Here is a 22,067-nt window from a genome sequence, read left to right on the forward strand (position 1 = left end):
ATAGAAACTTTGGTATAAAACGGCAATAACCTCACATAGCATATAACCTATCCAGAAAAGAACAGCTCCTTCTCTTTTGGGTCGCAGTTTAGGCCTGTTATTTTTGTTGTTGCGGGTGTCGGACCACAAGATGGCAGTATTTAGTTGCATTCCATACAGTCCACGTGAAAGTCACATTTGATGCTATGTTTTTTTAAATAGGCCGATATGAATTGGTGAGTTTGGTTTATTTTATCGAAGATCATTTCAGATATTCTACTATTGTTTGCTAAATAACAACGCACCAGTTCTTTATTTCCAGCCCCATCGCCTGATATCCAATGATCCCGCCTCTCCGTGGGAATGGAATTCCGGGCCTTGTCTGATTGACATGAAACTCGAGCCAATAGGATCCTGTATTTCATTACATTGACCGATAGTAAACGCCCACCCTCACTGCCCAAAACTTTCATGGGACAAACAGCTTTACTTTCCAGTTGCACCTTACATTTCGCGAGCTTTGGAAAACATGAACGAAACAACCGGAGATGCTGTAAAGACTCTCATTAGATCTGCCTGGATTATTTTTAGTTTTTATTTTGCGGATGTGTGTGGACAGGAAGGTGAGAAAAAAAATCTTCTTTGTAGCGCTTTAAAGATAACATTTTACGACCTTTATTTAACTATGCTGCGCCTCTTTGGCAAGGCTATATTTTACCAAAGAGTATAGTGTTTATGCATTAAACAAATAATAATAATAATACATGCACCTGATAGCCTATCAGTAGTAATAAGCAGCGATGAAAAAAGTAGTGGCAGACAGTGAATTGTTTATAATACTATGTAATAAATAGCTCATTATGTTGGTTATGTTATTTTATAGTAGACTTAAGCTATGACCTATTCATACCATAGGCATTTTGGTTAAAAGGTGCCTGAAAAAATACTTTGCAAACTAACTAACAACATAATTATTGTACCTACATGTCTACGTCTGTTTCTTCTTTATGATACTTTGTGCTGAAATGCCTTATAAATGCAAATAGACCTACAAGAACATGCAACCATACAATATCACACAACCATTTTATTTTATTGTGTTAAGTTCTTTATTGGCCTACAACGTTTCCTGTCATTAATGGGGGACTTGACCACTTCTCTAACTGAAACACCGGTGAACATCTTGTCTGTTTCTGTGGACCTGTGTGGACATGTCAAAAAAGCCTTGAACAATGTTGCAGTGGGACACTGGATGTGTGGTATTTTTTCATTTGAAATTACCTTCCGAGAATTAACAGTTGGCACACATGTCCATTCCTATGTAATAAAACTTATATTATATTGAACTTAGTGAGCAGGGGGAGGGGTACAGTGAACTTCCTTTGCGACTGCTTTGGTCTCTACAGGAAGGTGACAGATCCATGCTCTGTTGCTCACAGTCTGTGTGTCACAGCAGCATTTCCACTGAATCCTGTGGGAGCTGGGCATTTAGTCTTCATGGTATTTAAGGATCAAAGCTGATCTGAATATAGACTGCAGTAATCTGTTAAAGATTTTTGTGCATTTTTGTTTAAATAAAGTGAAATAAAATGAATAATAACTGTATCTGATTAGGGCTGGGCAATAAAAAAATGTCATTACACATTGTAATTTACTATGTTTCTGTTTGACCAGAAAGCTAAATCTTTTCCACCTTTTTCCATTTGGTTAGTCTTCATGTAGCCTTCATACATTGTTATAAAATCTAAACTGTAATATGACTAAAACAAAGCTTGATATACATTTTTTGCCATATCACCCCTAGAGATTTGAGGTCTTATCTTTTCTACACTGAGCAAAAGTCCAAATCCTTATATGGCACAGCAGGAATAGTATGTTGACTTAGATAGTTGATGGAGTATTTTCCATTTGGACCATTCATGGATGTTTTGTGGTTTTTGCCCCCACAGCGTTTATCTGTGTCTGACCACTGTGGGAATGTGTTTGTTGTTTGACTCATTACAGTTAGGGGCCTTAAATATTTGAATTAGTCACTTTATCTCAAGGAGAAAAGGTTAAAAAAAAAAGTAATAAGAATTTCTGTGAAGAAGTAGGAGGAAACATAGCTTATATTAATAGAGCTATTATTTTCATTATACAGTAAGCAGTAGAGCAGGGGTCTCCAACCTTTTTCCTCGGGTGAGCTACCTTTACAAAACAAAAATTCTAGAGATCTTCTAATTTTAACGGTCACAGAAAATAAAGTATATGGCAAGACTTAGATGGGGTACAGTTAGATAAAACATAGAACATAAACCACTATTTATTCGTGAGTGCAGAAAGTCAAGCATCAAAATGATAGATTTACAATAATAATAGGCATTTAATCAAATTTGAGTCATTCTGAACAATACATGTAATTCAGGAATCCCTTGGCGAGCTACTTGGAAGGGGATGGAGAGCTACTGGCTCCCAATCTACAGGTTGGAGACCCCTGCAGTAGAGGCAAAAATATTGAAGAATGGATGATACTGCACTTGTAGTTTTTGAGATGGAAAAATGTAATATTTAGTATAGAGGCCATAATAAACACTGTATACAAAAGCTGCAAAAAAGCAAAATAAAACCAATAATGGCAGAAACTTGCAGTGTGCTTTCCTAAGCATAGGGAACATATATATCTTTAGTGGTTAATTATGCAGTCAATTCATGTTTTTATTATACTTAAGACATTGATAGGCTTGTTTTTGCAAATTGTGGATTTTAAAATGAAATACTGCATGAAGTTTGTCACTGTTCTATAACAATATGAAGAAATGTATTTTTGTCCATTTCACCTATTATTAACCGTAACTTAAATTGTAAAGTAACTATTTGAGCACTTGACTGTTGGCTGGTGGACTGGGCCAAAACAGACGTACAACAAGAAAACACTGAAATCATCTCAGAAATCGAGAGAAGACAGAATATGTTCCAGCAAAAAGGGGAACACATGAGGCCCTGATTAAGGAGACCGTACCAAGGCACAGTTCTTAATATTTGTACTTTACTTTGTAGGAAATGGCTGTGGACACACACTACTTGGAGCAGAGTCTGGGACCCTGGCCTCTCAGAACTATCCAGGCACATATCCCAGCAATATATTCTGCAAGTGGAGGGTTCGAGTGCCAGAAGGAAGGACGCTGCGCCTAATGTTTGGAGATTTTGACATTGAGAGTAGCCCAGGCTGCAGCAATGGTTCACTTGTAATCACAGATAAAAACGGCTACACAAGTCTCGGTAAGAAACAATAACTTAATTTAATTACACTTTTCAGTCACAGAGTTTGTCATTCCATTGCATTGACACATAAATAACAGGCCATAGAAGACACTTTCGCAATAGCCTGACACATACATTTCTTTCACCCAGGTGTATCCGCCATATCTCGGGGGCATAGAAATGTAGAAACACACTAAATCTAAGGGGTGAAATTCAGTCAAAAAGAAAAATAATGTCTGTTGCCTTTTCGTGGTTGCTACATTTTGTAAAATTATTGATTTTTCCAGGACCAGTTTGTGGGAAGCTGGAAGCGTCTCAGAGGAATGTGACACTAAGTAGTACTGAAGTGGTGATAACATTTATGTCAGGCACACACCGCTCTGGACGAGGGTTTTTGCTGTCTTATGCAACAGACCTCTATCCAGGTATGGCAACAACTTGTTTACGTTTTGAAAATCCGAGAATCATATTATTTGATATTACATAACATTGATTACAAGCATTTTGATGTGTAACAATTGCCCTTTTGATGGAATGTCTGTATTGTTTTAACATAAGTCTGCTATATTTATGTGTATATGAGTCAGTGCTTATTGGCATTCACTCCTCATGATTGTCTTTGCACCAGCATGTTTGCTCAGAAAGCTCTGCTCCTTCTCTGAGCCTTGAATGGATCCAGGCCTCAGGCTTTAGTCTGTGGAGGAATATTTTCACCCACTCCCCCACTCTTCATTGAGTCCCCCACATGAACTGCCTGCTAACTAGTACTCATGCACCACTAAGGCAGTGGGGAAGGAGGGACTTAGATGAACAAATCTGTTTTTACTTTTACTTTGAATGAATTAATGAAATTTACTTGTCTTAAACATTATTAACACAAAACATGATGTACTATAGCATTTAACAAGTCACAATGACTTTGAGGAGTAGAATGAAGCCAAAGGCTTATTCTGGTTCCAGTCTTTATTCATTGTCAACATATTTTACATTTATAAAACACATCTCCATAAATTTTTTGGCTGCTATGTTTTTTTTTGTTTTGTTTTTAAATATAAGAAATCAGCAAAGTTTTTTCTTTTCAAACATGTTGCATCATACTAAGATGAAATACCCAGTTTGTAAGATATATGTCAGGTTGTCTGGACACCTAGATTTAATGAGTGTTTATTTCTCTTGGTATGACTGAGGTCATCTGTATTGCACAGCGTGTATCATAGTTTCCTGTTTTGCCTGTTGTTTATGGGATCTGTCTGCGTCTGGAGCTAAGCTCATGGTGAGGTACAGACCACTGTCTGTGAGCAGTGATCACACTGTACCCGTGAACTCAACAGGGACTCAAACAAAGACTCACCACAACCACAGCTCATGTCCTAATATAGAACACCGCTTCTGTGTCTGCACCACTGAATAGGGTGGTATTATGTAATCTGAGATGCCACAGTTCATACACACATTTGTATGTTTTCTCTTCTAGAGCTCATTTCCTGTTTACAAAGAGGCTCTCACTTTAGTTCACTGTATTTGAGGTAAGTGAGTTACCCTCATCATTACCAGCAAATCTCTTCATTTTGTTGAACATGTCTCATGCCACTCCTTGTTTGTTCAGTGGGTCAGTGTACTGTCCTGCTGGCTGTAAAAATGTCTCAGGTGATGTTTGGGGAAGCTCGGAGCAGGGTTACAGAGATGTAAGTCTCTATGAGCCAATACAGGACAATGATAAAGTACTTGTTATAACCAGATGATTGTAATTGTGTCTGTGGCAGACTTCAGTGCTGTGTAAAGCTGCGGTTCATGCTGGTGTCACCTCAGACTCTGTTGGAGGTCGTGTAACTGTGACTCGAGGAAGAAGTCTTACACTTTATGAACCCACATTTGCCAATGGAGTATTGTCAAAAATGTATATTTATTCTTATTCTACACAACACTATAGCAAAAATAGTTAAAACAAAATGAAATTATATATATATTTAATTTTTCATTAGGGGATCTTTGTCAGAAAAGAAGTTTATTTTCAACCGAGGTATGAATTTATCTAAGGGCTATTATGTTAAAATGTTTAATTTTGTAAACTTACATTGGATTGGCATATTGGATAATTATCTGCAATTATTTTATTTGTTTATTGGCAGATTGCAACAGTATATTGCAGATATCTGGTTCAAATGCCTCTTCTGTGGATACAAACAGTCCAGAGCTCAGAAAGTTCTGGTCCTTGGTGAGCCGAGAATCTCATCATGAATTTATTTTCTGGAAATCTGAATATAAAGACCCTTCTCCTTGGGTTGAGCTGGAGCTGAGTGATAGAAGCATGATAACAGGTAAGTCTAACATGGTGTCTATAGAATCTGCTATTGTGTTTCTATTTGGTGCTTAATTTTACTTACTCTTACAATTCTTTTTAGACATAGTAACTACAGTTTCAAATGAAGACTATGTGCATTTTTATAGTCTTCTTTTTAGTAAAGACAAAAAGACATGGAAATTGTACAAAGACCCACTAAGCAAAGAAAAAAAGGTATGTCTACTAACCACATACCAAGCTTACCATCAATAAGTAACCTGGTTGTCATGGTTTCCAGGTGTTTCAGGCGTACATCGAGGGCCACCTTAGGGTGCTCAACAGTTTGGTGCCTTCAGTTGTGGCCCGGTTTGTGCGGATCCTCCCAACAAGTTGGAGAGGCAGAGCTTCATTAAAGGTGCAGGTTATGGGGTGTCCTGTTTCCAAAGTTTCACCAAAAACGAGCTCAAATGCAGGTAAATGTGTGTGGCTTGTACTGTTCCACCATAATAATGACATTTTTTTTTCATTAATTTAGTTTCATTGCTTGAAAATACCTTGAATAACATACATTCTTACTGTGAGTGGTGTTGCCTCTTCATAGACCTGACCTGTAACTTGGCCTGCTTGCATCACCTGCTTGACTCCATGGAGATATACAAGTTTGATGCCATTCCAGGCAATGCATAAAGATTTTCATGGAGACAAGCAGTCGGCAAACCCTTAACTAGAAATGTTCCATATATTACATAAATATATTTTTCTGTACTAAACAATGAACATGTTTTTAAATTTTTTATGTTTCAGAGTCTACATCTGTGAAAGTCCACATTGTTACACTGCCTCCAAGCAGTAATCCCAACTCCACTGAAGGCCCAGTATTAATCGAAACTAGACTAAGTAAGGCACTTTCCTATCAGCCCATGTGTACACTGGCTGCAGTTACACACACTCAAAATCTAGTATAAGTTTTGGGAGTTTTAAGATTATTTAAATGACATGAAATCATCTAAGTTCTTTTTGATCATGGTCCTTCTCAATACTCACATTAGATTTTGCACTTTACATTACATACACATAAGTAATATTAAATGTCCAGAAATCAGATTCTAATCAGATTTTGGTGTGCATGTGAACAGGGTCAATGTAACAGGTAGACTTGCACAACCTTGAGATTCGAGTGTTTGTTAGTGTACACACTGCAAATAAACTACATTCTTTTCCCACATTTGTACAAATGTTTACTTTCACGCTCCTCTGTAGGCTCCAGCCAGCCGGTTATAGTGGCAGTGGGAGTGGTCCTTGGACTGATAATGTGTGGCAGTTGTCTGATGGGAGGAGTCTGGTGGAAGCAAAGGTACCTTGTTTATTTAAAAAGTATTTGATTAGAATAGGTAGTGTTTTGTAAGCCTACATGCTATGACAGCCATTTGTTAGGTAAAAAAAAAACAGTTAAAAACCTCTATTTATGTATACAAAATTGCATTAGATTATATTAAAAGGCCTAAAATACTCAAAAAATGCCTTCGGTAAAATGTGAAAAGATGCTTTGCTTATGCTTTTTGATATTTAAAACCATCCATCCATCCATTTTCGTCCACTTATCCGGGGCCGGGTCGCGGAGGCAGCAGCCTAAGCAGGGACTCCCAGACTTCCTTCACCCCAGACACGTCCTCCAGCTCCTCCAGGGGAACCCCGAGGCGTTCCCAGGCCAGCCGAGAGACATAGTCCCTCCAGCGTGTCCTGGGTCTTCCCCGGGGCCTCCTCCCGGTGGGACATGCCCAGAGCACCTCCCGAGGGAGGCGTCCAGGAGGCATCCAGAACAGATGCCCGAGCCACCTCAACTGGCTCCTCTCGACGTGGAGGAGCAGCGGCTCTACTCCGAGCTCCTCCCGTGTGACTGAGCTCCTCACCCTATCTCTAAGGGAGCGCCCAGCCACCCTATGGAGGAAACTCATTTCGAGCGCTTGTATCCGCGATCTTGTCCTTTCGGTCACTACCCAGAGCTTGTGACCATAGGTGAGAGTAGGAACGAAGACTGACCGGTAAATCGAGAGCTTCACCACAACGGTCCGATACAGCGACCGCATCACTGCCAAAGCTGCACCGATCCGTCTGTCAATCTCACATTCTGTCCTCCCCTCACTCGTGAACAAGACCCCGAGATACTTTAACTCCTCCACTTGAGGCAGGGACTCTCCACCCACCCGGAGAGGGCAAGCCACCTTTTTCCAAATATGTTGAAATTTCTGCTGTCACAGCTGGAAAGTGTCAACTCCATCAGTTCATTCTGATCCATTTATTTAAATAGAACTGGAGAGTATAAGCCTTGATGGAGATCATCATGGCAGCTCACAAATGGTGCTCCAAGAAACTAGCTGCATCTATGTTTAACAAATGCAAAGTAAAATATATAAAATCATTAATAACAAAATAATCTTGTAGAGGGGCAGAGGAGAGGGAGAAGAAGGGGATTAAAACATGGGAGGAGCACTGGACACGTAGAGGTGGATAAAGAGAGACAGGGGATTGAGAGAGAAGTTGATATTCTCTCCTATAGTGAGTTTGGGGGATGGAAGTTAAATAATTGTCCGTTTAATAAAGTATGGTCATGTTAAACATGTACCATTTATTTTGTCTGGATTAAAACCTTTTTTTTTTTTTTTTTCAGTTTTCTGCAATTTTTACACAATTTGTCAACCCTGTCAGGTTTTTGTCAACTCCATCAGTTTTCTGGCAACTCTGTCAGATCCATGCATTTGGAGGATGTTTTGTAAATTTTCCAAGAAACTTGAATTTGGCAATTCAGTTTATGTGGTTTAAGTAGTAAAGTACTTTGAAATCTACAGCCTGATTTGTGTTGACTATTTACAGAAATGTATTTTATAACATTAAATTAGACATAATTATTTAAAAAAGAAATATTATGAAACTCGAATATTCATAAAAGTAAAAGTAAGTGCAACCAGTACATTCTGTATTTTTAATCTGTTTCAGGAAAAAAGCTTCACTAATGAAATACTCTTTACCGCCAAGTAAGTCCTATACTTATATTTGTTTTTATTATTTATCCCTTTGAATGATTGTATTATTATTTATCCCTCTTGAATGTTTGTATGACTTATATTTGCTTTCATAGTGGAATGTCAGAAGCTTCAGATAAAGGCGCTACAATGTCCAACATCAGAGTTTATCTCGTACCCGCTGGAGCGAAGTGTGCATGATGCTCTGCCTAACCCTCCACTTAATGGTAAGACTCTACAATCCAAACAGTCAATTGCTGTAACTGTTTTGTCATTTCTAAGATTCATCAAAACCGGTTAATTTTGCTCAGCCCAAATTATCTGGACTCACTCTTCCCTCTCTAGCTCTGTCATGATAATAACTATTGACTTATGGTTCAATTCTGGGGCTCAATATTTATGTATACTTTCATTCCATTAGTGTGTAGATTTTGGTTGTTTTCTAAATTTCTCTATTTTTTTGCAATAAGTTTTGAGATGTAATTGAATAACTTCTATGGTATATGGTATAAAGTTTGATCATTATCTTTTGTCACAGTATTTTTTGTAGCAAAATACTGTACTTCAGAATGTGTTTTCGTGACAGGCCTACCCCTCCCTCCTCCTCTGTTTCCATCTTTCCCGCTCCACTAGTGCCTCAGGCTTGACTGGTCAGTTTGAGAGGCTCACGCCAGGCCTGACAGTCAAGCGGCGTTCCCGGCAGGCAGTCCATTCTTCTCCGTGGCTGGGCCCATCACCCAGTTGCAGTATAAACATTCCTTTCTTTGGTCCACGGAGCTCGTCTGAAAGAGCCCCTTTAATAGTAGCGGGATAAAGGGCCCACTACCCCTACCAGTCCCCCTCTGCCTCCACCAGCCCCTCCCCCAGCTACTTAGAGCTCCAGTGATAAATAGGACATAGGGTCACGGGTAAAACAATCAAGGGCTTGAATTGAAGACCACCTAATAAAAATAGCATATGGTCAAGGCCTTGCTGCACACTCCGATGAAGGGCTCATTGAGTTCTATATCAGCCACAATTCTCTTCATCTTACCAGACATAAACTGAAATTCCAAGCTTTTAAGTGTTGTACACTCTATGCCACAATCACAAGTCACAAACTTTCTGAGTTTCTGAGTTAAGTCTGTATGGCCGATATACATTAAGTTCTGTTCTGCTCTTCCAGCTCACTATCAGAGATGCATTTTAGTGATACTAATTTTGAGTTTTAATGGTCTGTCCGTGCACTGTTTTTGTGTCTGCTCTTTTTTGAATGTGCGCATATATGGGTGAGTGACTCCTTGATGTAAGTGTTTTGAGTACCTAATAGTTGTAGCAAAGTGTTATAGGGTAAATTAGCCATTAATAACCATTTATTGAAAACTACTGCTACTGTTACTTCCTGCTGACATTAGGTACTGGGGCGGGCATGAGGTCCTGTAACTTTTTAAAGAGTTTTGAAAAGTCAGGATGAATATTATCTTGTGTGATTTATTTTGTTGTTGCTTATCTTTTCTAGACTATGCAGAACCTGTAGGCCAGAAAGTTGGGTCGACTTTTAGGCCGTTGTCAGATGAGGGCTACACCACTCCCTTTGCCTTGAATCTTTACGACACTCCAAGTCAAATGCCTGAATATGCAGAGCCTCTTCCTCCAGAGCCTGAGTATGCCACACCATTTGGGGACCAGCTACAGGAGTCCAACACGTACAGTGCCCCAGTGCCAGCCCCAGCCTCAGGGACCACCTTATCCCATCCCGCTCACTACGACTGCCCTTCACACAAGATGTTATCCAACGGTTATTGCACTCCTGTCATACACAAGACTGACCCGGGCCTTGTCAGTGAGCTCTATGCAGAACCCAAGTCTTGTGACTCGTTACTACAGAAGCACACATATGAGCAGCCTTTGTGAACTGAAGAGAAAGGACTCAATTGAACTACAGAATGGGCTAGGGCAGATGGATAGGGACAATGACCTCAAGTGGTGGACAGTACTGCTCAGTGAAAGCAATATAGCCAAATACTAAAGACACGTTGGACAGTGGCAATGCATTTTTGTACGTTTTCTGTGCAACAGGACTAAAGAGCCATAGCAACCTAGAAGATACCTGCAGAAGATACTTTTTTTTATTGATGGATACTTATTTGACTATTTTTCACATGCACTTTTATACAAAGACCATTTGCAATGTTTAATGATATGTGGAAATGTATGTTACTTTTCATCACAACTGTGGCTGCACTGGAGTCACACAATATAATATTTTACAAAATGTGAAAGATGTCAAGTAACAAACCCTGTTTGAGGAACATATTGCTATGATCAGTTTTGTCCATTAGATGGCACTCTAACATGGTCAATAATACTGATGAAATCAAGCACATTTTGCTTATTTAAGACTGGTTACATTGAAATATACAAACGTTGGAATTGGAGGGTGATCATTACAATGTCATAACAATGTAATACTATAATTTTTGTGCTTTTTGTACAAACTTGTTAACCTGTTTTCTAATAAAACTGACATGAGTCAGAAGTAATATACTGAATTTTCATGGTGCATTATCTGACTGGATACAAGTTGCCATAAATAAACTTTTTTGCAACTTTACAATTCATTTTACTTAATTTTACATGAAGTAAAATCACTTCTTATGCTTGGCCTTCATTTGTGCTTACTTCCTTGCTTCCTGCTTCACCGAGCCTCCCATCAGAAAAATAGTGAGCCAAAGTCTGGTGTCTATTCCGAGAGGGAGCATCTTTGAAACGCAGCCCACAATCTTCACATGTATAAAGCAGAAGAATTCTATGGTCATCTGAGAGAGCAACCTCAGCCTCTGGCTTTTTCTCATGGTCTCCTCTCTGTGGCGAAACATTTGGAGGCATAACAATCTTGCTGGAACTCAGAGGTGAGGAGTTGATTATTTGAACACTAGGAGAAGATACAGTCCTAGGCCTGCCCAGGTGTGAACCCCGACTCACCGAGCCTTCATCTTGATTTTCAGGGATCAAACCATGGACAGTCCGATAGTGAAAGCGTATTCCAGATCTGTTGGAGAAGCTTTTTTCACAGATTTTGCAAGCAAAAGGCCGCTCTCCTGTGTGGATTCGAGTGTGGATCTTGAGTGCTCCTGATTGGGTAAAACATTTTCCACAATGAACACACCTGTACGGTTTTTCACCTGTGTGTGTTCTCTGGTGAGCTCGGACTCCCGCCAGATGTGGGAACCCCCGACCACAAAAACCACATGCATATGGTCGTTCTCCTGTATGAATGCGCCTATGTATCTTCAGTGCACCCGACTGACTAAAGCTCTTCCCACAATCAGAGCAGGAATATGGCCTCGCACCTGTGTGGACATTTAGATGAATGCGAAGATTACTGTGTGAGTTAAATGTCCGGCCGCATTCAGTACAAAGAAACCCAGATGGTTTGTCTGCGTGCTCCGACCGCTGGTGTTGCAACAGCTGTGACGGCCTTGAGAAAGAGGCAGTGCAATGCATACAGGGGTGCACAGTCAGAATAGGAGTCTTATTACTATTATTATTATTATTTGGTTTTGGCTCTTGTTGCTGTGTTTGTTTGTGTTGATTGTGTAGACATGGCTGGCTGCAAGGAGGGGAGGGTCGCTGACAGGAGTAGCAAGGGCATGTGTTCTGAGGAGATGTGTGTGGGTGGGGTTGAGAACAAGGCACGCACGATGCCGATGAGCAGTGATGATGATGGGGGTTGTGATGGGAGAGGGGAAAATCTGGCTGAGAAGTTTGAAGGCTTCGCTGGCAACATAAACAAGGATATATTGGGGTCTGAGGGAAGGTAGATCTGGAGAGAGGTGCTTCAGGCCTTTCTTCACTGTCTCTGGGCCTTTCAGCAATTGTTAAGTCAGACGTGTTGCTACTGGGCTCTGAATTGTCTGTGCTGTCAGGTAAACAGGAGCTGGTAGTGCTGAGGTCTTTAGTATCTGTGCGTGGTGGAGGTGATGTAGATTGTCTTGGTTGAAACGGCTGGAAAGAGGAACTGGAGGATGGACAGCCAGGACAGGTGCAGGCACGATGTAGATCTAAACAAATACATAGCAAATTTCACAGTTAGCAGACTATGTCATGGCAGCATTAACCACAAGTTTCTACTGGGACAATCAATATCAGAGATTTATTAACAACTCAGATTTCTAATTTCCAGAGTTGGGGACTTGAAAGTCGTGACTTGGACTTGAGTCAGACTTGAGTCACTATTTTTAGGACTTCAGACTTGACAAAATGGAGTAAGACTTGGGACTCGACTTGAAGGTCAGTGACTTGGGTCTTGACTCGGACTTGAGGCCTGTGACTTGAGAAGACTTGCGAAGGACTTTTAAATCTGAATTCTTTCTATTCCTACCATAATGATTTACTCTAAGATCTTGTCAAGATATTTAAAAAGGAAAATTTAACTACAACTCATATATAAATATACCATGACTTTTTAAGTACAATTTGTCTTTAAATTAATATAAATTGCAAAAGTCTAACCTATATTTGGTACTTTAGTTTAAAGACTTGAAATGACTTGAAGCTCAAAGCAGTCGACTTGGACTTGACTTGGACTTGCCTGTATTTGACTTAGGACTTGACTCAGATTTGAGATCAAAGACTTGAGACTTACTTGAGACTTGCAAAACAAAGACTTGGTTCCACCTCTGCTAATTTCTAATAAATAATACTATGGGGGACCACCATATATTGTATCATTTTAGTAAAATAAGCATATTCTTTAGACGTCAACTTTTCTGGTGGAGATGGAGTGGGGTCTGCCACCTGCTAGTCTTTATGGATAGGTTATTGTTTGGTGTGACATGTAACTTATCTAAAATGCCTTAACCAGATGCTTCATTGCTAAAACAACTTTTAGAAGCCTTCCAAGAGATCTTCGATATAACTTTTAGAGGAACAACCATTCTAACAGTGATGGAGGAACCTTTTCCACAGATCTGATCTATAACTTGGCCTAGAGGCTGTTATTATCCCTGTGGGTAAGTTTATTGACGCACTTTTTACTTACAATTGTTAGAGATTATTGTTATTGTAATAATACGTCCTATACCGGGAGTACTACTACAGTCACCTCTTGTCTTCTTTTCAGAGCCAGGATCCAAACACCTCTCTATTTCCAGCTCAGTTTTACAGACTTCAGTTCGAGGCCCAAAGACGACACCTTTGAACTTTGTGACGTCTCTTGCAGCCGCACCCCACGCCACATTCACCACATCGAGCGGACTCTTGCGGGGATGATCCAGGGAGCCTCCTGCTGTCATGAGCTCGCCAATAAACTGATTCATCTCCATCCAAGAGCATCGTCCATGCTGCAAAACGGTCGGAGGAAAAGTGGGCGTGTTAGCAGCCCTGCACAAATTCACATATTTCGTGCAATGCTCAATCTCATGCAGTGTTATTACAGCGGATTTACCCTTGTGGATTCAACTAAGTTATAGAGAACAACGCTACATATTATTACTCGGATTGCAAGCTAGGTCGCTAACCCATTATTTGAGAGAATTTGGCCCCAAAACCTGTAATAAGCTCGCACACTTACAGAGTCGTATCTATATTTGTCCATAATGACATCAGATTACATCAGCGTCGTCTCCTTGGATTAAAAATTGTCATTAGAACATGCAGACGAAGATGTTATTAAATGTATGGAAAACATACAGGTTGGGTTTGTTGCACATTACTTTTGTCTGCGTTTGAGGCAGCTCGGCGCCAGATTTTGATGCATTTCCGGATTTCTTTAATCACGTGACAGGAGTTGTAGTCTTTTTATACAAACTCAGGAACATTTTGAAATTCTAAACATCTTAAGAAACAATGACAAGTAAAACACAAAGACATCCCCTGTTCATTTTTAATTTAAATGTCATCACATACCAATGTCCGCCAGATAAATAAGTAAACTAAATGCAATTCAAAAATCCTATTCACTAATCTCCACTGTACAGCATACAGGTATGAAAGACCCATTATTTGCTTTAGAATACAAACACAGAAAAAAACATTGCATTAGTGCTACATAAAGAATGGCACATATCCAGTGCATTAAACCAAATTAATATTCAAGAGTTAAAAATATGTTTAAATGTCATGCATTGTAGATTGCATAGTCAGTTTGAGCACAGCCCCATAATTCTCAAGGAAAGTTTTTGAAACAAACATGGTTGGAATGTACTGTCTGCATCAAAATATACCCAGTAGAACCAAAATGATAAAAGATGGACAAGCTTCATTATTCCGTCTTAACTTCACAATCCGTTTCAATTTTAATTTTTTTCTTAGGTAAGCCATCAATACCCAGGGGTGATGTTGGTGTTTCGTCTGCAGATGTTTCAGCAGGTCTTTTCTTATTTGATGAAGAATTGTTTTCATGTCGAAAGAGTGGTTTTTCTGGGTCAATCATGTGGTTTTCCTCACTGCTTTTTATTGGTGTAGACACTTCTACTTCCTCAGCCTCAGTTTTTATTGAAACTGTGAGTGCATTTTCTGGGGTTGACTTCTGTGGAACTGTTTTACTTGACAAATCCAGAGGTGCAGGGTTTGTTTCCTGTTTACAAGTAGCTCCCGACAGAGTATTCACTGATGTTCCCCCGACAATGCCATTTAGTGTTAGAGCACTTTGAACCTGGATCTCTGGTACAGTCACCACCTGAGGAACTGCGCACGGTAGCAATAAGTTGCTGTTTTGAGTTTGACCAACAGGTAAAAACAAGAGAAGATTAACTCCAGGTGGTGGGGGCTTGTCAAGGGAGAGCTTCCAGCATCCTTTAGTGGGGTCATTAAGGTCTTCTTGTGCCACTTGCATTGGATTAGTTGGATTGTTGTTTTGACCTATGGTCTGTAGACTTGGAGAAGCAGAGCTGCTTGATGGTCCCCCAACTGTTGCACACGGACCAGTGATGATATCTGGAGCCGTGGTCGTGGTCACTGTAGAAACAGATGAACTTGGTACAGGCACCACTGATTCTGTGTTTGTTTTACTGCAAGATGGTGATTTTGAGGTGGTAATCACCTTTTTTAAAGCTGATATGGGTAATTTAGATGCTTCTGAAGAATTGGTGCTGGTTGAAGTTTGTTCTGGCTTTTTAGTTGATGGATTCTTTTTTGATGATTTCTGTAAACAATGAAAGAAATAACACATCACAGTTAGAATTACAATACACAGCACACATACTTTCTGACCATTATTTAATCCAATACATTTTTCATTTGTTGTTGTAAGTTATATATATATTTTTCTTATAGTTTCTGTAACACCACCACTGCATGTAGTCTTAGTTATTTTATGGCACATAGCACTTATTACTCACTGTGAGTGAAGATGTTTGTCCACAGGTCTTCAGGTGGCTGTCATAGCTCTGCTGGTGTGGAAACCCCAGTCCGCAGCTTTGGCAGAGACACGGAGACTGTCCAGCGTGACCGCCCATGTGAGACATCAACAGTAAGGCGGATCTGAAGCCCTTCCCACACTCTGCACACTTCAGCACTCTCTGGTGAGCACCAGCGTGTTTTTTAAGATCATCTTTAGTGTCAAACCTCTGCCCACACTCCAAACACCGGATTTCATCCCCTTTATGGTCTTGATTGCCCCAACAACCAGTGTCTTTTTTGTGCTGCTGGAAGTCCTGATCATTGAGGAACTCTCTCAGACAAGCCACACAGTGAATGCTTTGAGGCTTACACTGATGGCGAAGGTACAGCCTTGCAAGCCGGAAGTGACACCTGCACCTAACACAAGTATAAGGCAATAGGCCCAAATGGGAGAAACTGTGCTTAAGCAGGGCATTTTTCTTGGTAAAAATCTTTGGACAATCTGCACACTTCAATTTACTATAGCAGGTTTTACTCTCCAGATGCCTTCTAAGTAGTTTCTCTTTCGGAAAAAAGCGGCCACATTTCTCACACTTAACTTTACGCATGCATGTAAACTCTATGTGGTGTTGACAAGACTCCATGTTGGTAAAGACGCGTTTGCATCTATCACATTCATAAAATGTATCTTCAAAATGATTCATAGACAGGTGGTATTTTAAATCAGCCTCATTAATAAAGTGCTTTAGACAAATGCGACACCTGGGCTTGGCTTTGTGTCTGGCGTGTGCACGAAGGTGATCTCGATAATTACGGATCTGGGAAAAACGTTTCCCACATTCAGCACAGGAGTAGGGTCGTGCTCCTGTGTGCAGGTTCATGTGATCTTGGAGTTTAAAGTTTGTAGTGAACTGGAGGTTGCAGACATTACATTGGAAGTTTCCTGAAGAAAAAAAAAATTAAAAAAGTAGAACAATTTTAAACAAACGTATATTTCATAGTTCATATAACTGTAAATAGAAAATGTATATAGTAACTGTATATAGTATATAATTATTTATGTACAGTCAAAAGTAAGGTTGTAGAAAACAAACAATGACAAGAATTCTCAATAATATGCGATAATATGTAATGTAATAGCAATAATATGTAATATGTCACCTTTATGTAACACATAATACTCCCTAAAACTGTACAACAACTCATCCTTATGTAACAGATAACCTATGTCCTGTCACTCATCATATTGTTGCACTGTCTTCCTATGACCTCTTGTATAAAGCTGTGATTTTGTATTTTATTACTTATTTTGACTTGTACATATACATTTATCTACATATAATTATGCCTTATTTGACACCTGTTTATTGCCATCTTTTTTGCTACGTATTTTGAATTTGTAATTATGATTTATATTTTCTGCTTTTTGTTACAATATTATATTGTGACGTGTGATTTATTGTGTCCATATAATTTCCTTGTGGATCAATAAAGTTTGTCTAAGTCTAAGTCCAAGTCTAATAAAGCAATAACATTTCCACAGAGAGGGGAAAAAAAGTAATTTGTAATCCATGTTTTAAAAAATAAGGTCAAATAGACTAGGAACTTTGCTTCAGATATTGTTGAGCAGGATGAGCTTCCATACCAATGAGAATATATTTATAATTGATAAGTAGTAAAAGTAAAATGTCATTTTTTTTATGCTTTATTGCCCTATTTAAATAAAACAGAGCCATACCATTTGCTTCATCGCCCTCCTCCTCTTCTTCCTCCTCCTCCTCACAAAAGTCATCTTCATCCTCAATCTCCTCTTCCACATATGAAACATCGCTGTCATCTGAGTCCTCCTCCATTTCCTCTGTTGCACCTCTTGTTTTCTTTGCACATGCTTTCTTTGCCTTTGCTGGCTGCTTCCGTATTTGTTGACCTGGCAGTGACTTCTGGGACGTGCAGTTTAGCGATGAAGAATCATTAGATGGTGAAGAAGAGTTTGGAGGGGTCTCTGCGACTGACGCTTCTTGTGGTTGGACGATGTCTGGAAATCCCATCTCAGTGAGCTGGATGTCAAGAGTGTATTCAATTGACATGGCTGCTATAAGGAAAACAACAATACACAGGCTATAGTTGGTTATGGCTTTACTGTATGGGCGATTAGTGTGGTAAAATAAAGGAAACAAAGTTGGGCGTTGCAAAACCCGTCTTACCTTTCAAATTTGGGAATGCATCTATAGAAATCCGTGTTTAATGCTAGCCTTGTTACGTACTTCACAATTAAGAGCCACGGCGGGCTGGGTAGGAGCAGCGGCTGACCTGACAAAGAACTGTTGTATCACAAAATATATTAAATAAACTGCGGAGTAAATATTACCATCGATTTGGTGATTAATCAGACAGGGGACAGAGTAAAATATTGTGCAAAAATAAAACAATATAGTTACATTTTGCTCGTATCTACAGAACTCACCTAAATGAAGCCGCAGCACTAGAGGGGGAAAACAAATGCAGTGCCACAGTGACAGGAAGTAACGAATGATGACAGCGTCCCTACCGATTAGGAGTAGAAATGCATGAATATTTTGACAGACGTTTCTTGTCTATTATGAAAATAAACAAACTTCATTTAAAACAGTTGGCATGATTTGCCACACAAAACACCTCCTTGGAAATTCAAAGACTTAAATGCCAATTGAAATGTAAATATATTTTTAAAATGACTACCTTTTTTTTTTTTTTTTTACTTCTCCACCCTGGCAAGAGTATGTAATCATAGTTTATTTGCACTAGTCACATTAAAAGTATGATATGAAATATGTAAAATCGTTCAATAATGAAAACACCATGCTCAAACTTAGTTTTCACTTGCAAGAGTATGTTTTATTACATTGTAACTATGCTGACAGATGTCAAAACAATTTACTTATATACAGTTGGTATGAGACTATAAAGCATTAAATAGCCAAAAATAATGAAAAACTACAATCCAAATTCTTAGAAATAAAACAAAGCAAAAAAAAAAAAAAAAAAAAACACATAGTGGAACTATCTGCCCACAAGCCAAACACTCCACATTGCATCTGGAGTGATTAGCTGAAACTACGTTTAAACATAATCAAAATAATAGTTGTTTTTTTTTAAATCTATACTTGTGTCATAATTTAGAGATGAAGATAATCAAATATCAATGGTAAAATGTACAATATAAACTGTAAGTTGTACAAAAACACTTCATTATAAGATGCTTAAACGGTTTCACAATTTTTTTTGTACAGTTTCAAAATAATTTTTTAAGCAAACAAAAGAAAAGTCAAGCAAAGTTAAAATACACAACACACACAATACACAATTTAAAACAAAATGAAATGATAAAAAAGTTATTTAAAAAATGTTAACAATTAGAGAAACATTTTTTTCAACATTTTGTTAGTCAAATCTAATGTATATCCTATATCAGCTCATGATCAACACCTCAAAACAAGTTAAAAGAACAGTCTCCTCACATCAATTCATGTGATGCATGATCAAAACTACAACGTTAAAAGAAGAGACCAATAGGGACTAAAATCTTCGGAGCCAGACAAACCGTTCCAATTATCTTTTTGTTGCTTGGTTTTCCTCCTCCGTGTGGGTTTTTTCATGAGCTTTCAACGTACGCTCACGGCCAAAGCTTTTGCCACACGTTGAACAGGCGAAGCGGCCAACAGCATGTACCCTGGACATGTGGGCATCCAGCTGCTCCTGACGGGCAAAACTCTCTTCACATTCTTCACAGGGATGAGCTTTCTTTTGGGTGTGCTTCTCCTTTTTGTGGGCACGTAGCTGAATCAAACCAGGGAAGGTCAGGTCACAGTCGGGACAGGGCACTTGACGAGGTGGAGCTGCCTCAGCTTTTGACTTCTTCTCCTTTGCCTGATCTTCATCTGCAGGTTTTTCTTCTTCTGTCTTGGCTGCAGCTTTAGCAGGACGGCCGCGCTTTGCGCCGCCTGGTTTTCCCTTTTCCTCCACAGCACTGGTTGAATCAGATGTGCTCTGAGCTTTTTCTGGGTCCTCAGATTCTTCACCCTCGTCTTTCTTCTTTCGCTTGTTGGCCTGGCGTTTTTTCACTGGAGCTGTACCGTTACACTGTCCATCGGGGCCCTCAGTGTGGGAGAGAAATTCAGTCTCTGATTCAAAGCTTTGACCACATTTCTTACATGTGGGAGCCTTGTTTGCATCATCAGGTTGTAGCTCAGTGGGCTCTTCTTGGCGCGGGTGCTGAGCCAGTCGATGAGTGCGGAGCATAGCTGCACTCCTGAAGGTTTCACTGCAATCTTTACAGGGGAACTGTCTCTCCGGGCACTGCTGTCTTCTATGAACTGTTAACTAGAAAAATAATACAAGTCAGAAGTGAGTATGTGTACATAATACATCAGCATTTTCAAACTTTTAACATCTGTTTAATTGATACTTTGCAATGATATCACGCTGAGGGTGTCCTCAATATATGGCAGAATATGTTTAACAACACATATCGCACCTGTTGTATTTCTGACCAAGTCAATTCTATGTCAGACTGTGTTAAAATACAGTGCAGATTTAAGTATAAAAAAGCCTCAGACAAAGCATCCCTACAGTTAGCATCACACCCCGGAGAATGTTGATGACATCAGCTGCAAAGTATATATAAATATGTGACATCCAGAATTTTGACTAAACCGTGTCTAAAATAAGTCTGAACTTATCACTTCACAGAGTAAAACCAGACATACACTTCTGTACGACTCACCTCTGAAAAGGTTTTGAAGCTTTCTTTACAGTGGGCACATTTGAAGGGCTTATCATCTTTGCTGTGAGTTGGCTGGTGTTGTGTCAGCTCCTCAGATGACGAAAATGTACGATCACAGACATAGCATGTGAAAAGAGTGTTTCCCTTTGAAAACAAGAAAAACTGTGAGTAATAATAATAAACTACAAACCGCCCCAAAGTGACACATTTGACAGATGGATGGCATTACCTGCTGCAGAACTTGCTTGTACTCTTCTCTGTGACTCTTTTTCATGTGTCTTTCCTTGGCTTTGGCACTACAGAAAGTGATGAAGCACTGAAAACACTGCAGATTTTCATGCTGGTCTATAAATCACAAGAAAACATTGAGGTATTTTGCAATTTATTTCTGAATATGTTAAAGTTGCCTTTGTATGCCATCATACTCACATGATGTGACAGTTGGTGCTGGGGGTCCATTTGTTGCAGGTTTTGGTTTGATTGGTTCTGCAGGTTTTGGGGGTGGCTCTGCTACAGGTGGATCTGGCAATGCCCGTCCCATCACTATATCCTCAATGTTCAAAATGTCAGAGTCCATTGTAGAGTCTCCACACACCTAGAAAGTGTAAGACAACATAGAAACAAAGATTAAGTTACGACCCAACTGATGAATCATCTGATGATTATGTTCTCAATTATAAACGCTACTACTCCTTGTGTGCAATGTGTTGCAATGTACTCATAATGGTTTTATTTTTATTTTGTTGATGTATATTGCCAACAAATTTACGATAAAACCGCTAAATTAAAACAGTCAACAGATGGCGACATTTAACAGAAATATTTAATAAGTAGCGGTGCCGTTTAAACTTGCATACGCTAATTGCCTATTTAGTGATTTAAATTCTCAAGCAACAATTCTTAACACTTTAATATATAAACTCAAACATTGACTTTACATTGCAGCAGAGGGCCATTAGCAAAAGCTAAAGTGTTAGCGAAGGGGAAGCTAACGATCGCGCCACTGCTATTGTCTTTACAATTTACAATTATTTGTACATAGTCGTACAATCGAGAGCAAATCTAAAGACCGCCAAGCAACAAATCAAATATAAATGTAGAAAAAACTGCAAAGTTGATAAGAACTTGAAGAAGTGGCTCTTGCACGGCTGCGCGGGCTAACACAACATGTTAGCATTTAGCTGTAGCTAGTGCTAATCACAGAGAATTTGCGCTTATCATCACTGGGTTCATTTTTACCCTTACTCCGCATTTTATGTTAAATTATGTGTAATTTTGCGATGCCATGTGGTTCAAGAGTGAAATCTTACAATACCGTATTTAGCTTGCGCTCAGCAGCTCACAGATGTAGTTTGACTGAGTTTACTCTGAAGAAGCCACAGATTGAACCTCACTTCCGGCTTTTGGCGTGACGAGAACCGTCCGCTCTGACCTCTGACCCCGCGGACACCTCCTCCTGTGC

General features: G+C 39.4%; 4 protein-coding genes across 9 annotated transcripts; 1 reads left to right on the plus strand and 3 right to left on the minus strand.

The window, feature by feature from the left end:
• The first annotated feature begins 22 nt into the window (after positions 1–22).
• On the plus strand, positions 23–10,576 carry si:dkey-34d22.1 (discoidin, CUB and LCCL domain-containing protein 1). Of its 2 annotated transcripts, XM_055163515.1 has the most exons (16): positions 23–215; positions 302–602; positions 3,016–3,237; positions 3,507–3,644; positions 4,694–4,745; positions 4,826–4,904; positions 4,983–5,116; positions 5,202–5,239; positions 5,349–5,537; positions 5,622–5,734; positions 5,799–5,973; positions 6,305–6,397; positions 6,761–6,854; positions 8,495–8,532; positions 8,637–8,747; positions 10,019–10,576. In XM_055163515.1, exons 2-16 carry the CDS (start codon positions 509–511, stop codon positions 10,411–10,413), a joined length of 1,965 nt encoding a protein of 654 aa, XP_055019490.1. In that variant the 5' UTR covers positions 23–215; positions 302–508; the 3' UTR covers positions 10,414–10,576. The 2 variants fall into 2 exon arrangements, with proteins under 2 accessions (XP_055019490.1, XP_020793017.1); XM_020937358.2 differs by lacking the exon at positions 23–215 and having other exon boundaries at positions 298–602.
• Positions 10,577–11,106: 530 nt separating this feature from the next.
• LOC110171481 (oocyte zinc finger protein XlCOF22-like) lies at positions 11,107–14,290 on the minus strand. Of its 3 annotated transcripts, none has more exons than XM_055163517.1 (4): positions 14,217–14,290; positions 14,075–14,128; positions 13,544–13,844; positions 11,107–12,563 (listed from the first exon to the last, which is right to left on the minus strand). In XM_055163517.1, the coding sequence occupies exons 2-4, from the start codon at positions 14,096–14,098 to the stop codon at positions 11,155–11,157; spliced, it is 1,734 nt and encodes a 577-aa protein (XP_055019492.1). In that variant the 5' UTR covers positions 14,099–14,128; positions 14,217–14,290; the 3' UTR covers positions 11,107–11,154. The 3 variants fall into 3 exon arrangements, with proteins under 3 accessions (XP_055019492.1, XP_055019491.1, XP_020792850.2); XM_055163516.1 differs by having other exon boundaries at positions 14,194–14,259; XM_020937191.2 differs by having other exon boundaries at positions 13,607–13,884; positions 14,075–14,239.
• An 86-nt stretch (positions 14,291–14,376) lies between these two features.
• On the minus strand, positions 14,377–18,352 carry wu:fe05a04 (zinc finger protein 668). Of its 2 annotated transcripts, none has more exons than XM_020937453.2 (5): positions 18,308–18,352; positions 18,048–18,164; positions 17,582–17,932; positions 15,843–16,786; positions 14,377–15,646 (listed from the first exon to the last, which is right to left on the minus strand). In XM_020937453.2, the coding sequence occupies exons 3-5, from the start codon at positions 17,928–17,930 to the stop codon at positions 14,765–14,767; spliced, it is 2,175 nt and encodes a 724-aa protein (XP_020793112.2). In that variant the 5' UTR covers positions 17,931–17,932; positions 18,048–18,164; positions 18,308–18,352; the 3' UTR covers positions 14,377–14,764. The 2 variants fall into 2 exon arrangements, with proteins under 2 accessions (XP_020793112.2, XP_055019489.1); XM_055163514.1 differs by having other exon boundaries at positions 14,378–15,646; positions 17,582–17,935.
• A 339-nt stretch (positions 18,353–18,691) lies between these two features.
• Positions 18,692–22,055, minus strand: LOC110171753 (oocyte zinc finger protein XlCOF28-like). Of its 2 annotated transcripts, none has more exons than XM_020937525.2 (5): positions 21,921–22,055; positions 21,035–21,200; positions 20,835–20,950; positions 20,606–20,749; positions 18,692–20,202 (listed from the first exon to the last, which is right to left on the minus strand). In XM_020937525.2, exons 2-5 carry the CDS (start codon positions 21,180–21,182, stop codon positions 19,432–19,434), a joined length of 1,179 nt encoding a protein of 392 aa, XP_020793184.1. In that variant the 5' UTR covers positions 21,183–21,200; positions 21,921–22,055; the 3' UTR covers positions 18,692–19,431. The 2 variants fall into 2 exon arrangements, with proteins under 2 accessions (XP_020793184.1, XP_020793186.1); XM_020937527.2 differs by having other exon boundaries at positions 21,916–22,018.
• Between the last annotated feature and the right edge of the window lie 12 nt (positions 22,056–22,067).

The sequence above is a fragment of the Boleophthalmus pectinirostris genome, unplaced genomic scaffold (assembly GCF_026225935.1).
Source record: "Boleophthalmus pectinirostris isolate CB_2022bp ecotype Guang Dong unplaced genomic scaffold, ASM2622593v1 HiC_scaffold_6, whole genome shotgun sequence".
NCBI lineage: Eukaryota > Metazoa > Chordata > Actinopteri > Gobiiformes > Gobiidae > Boleophthalmus > Boleophthalmus pectinirostris.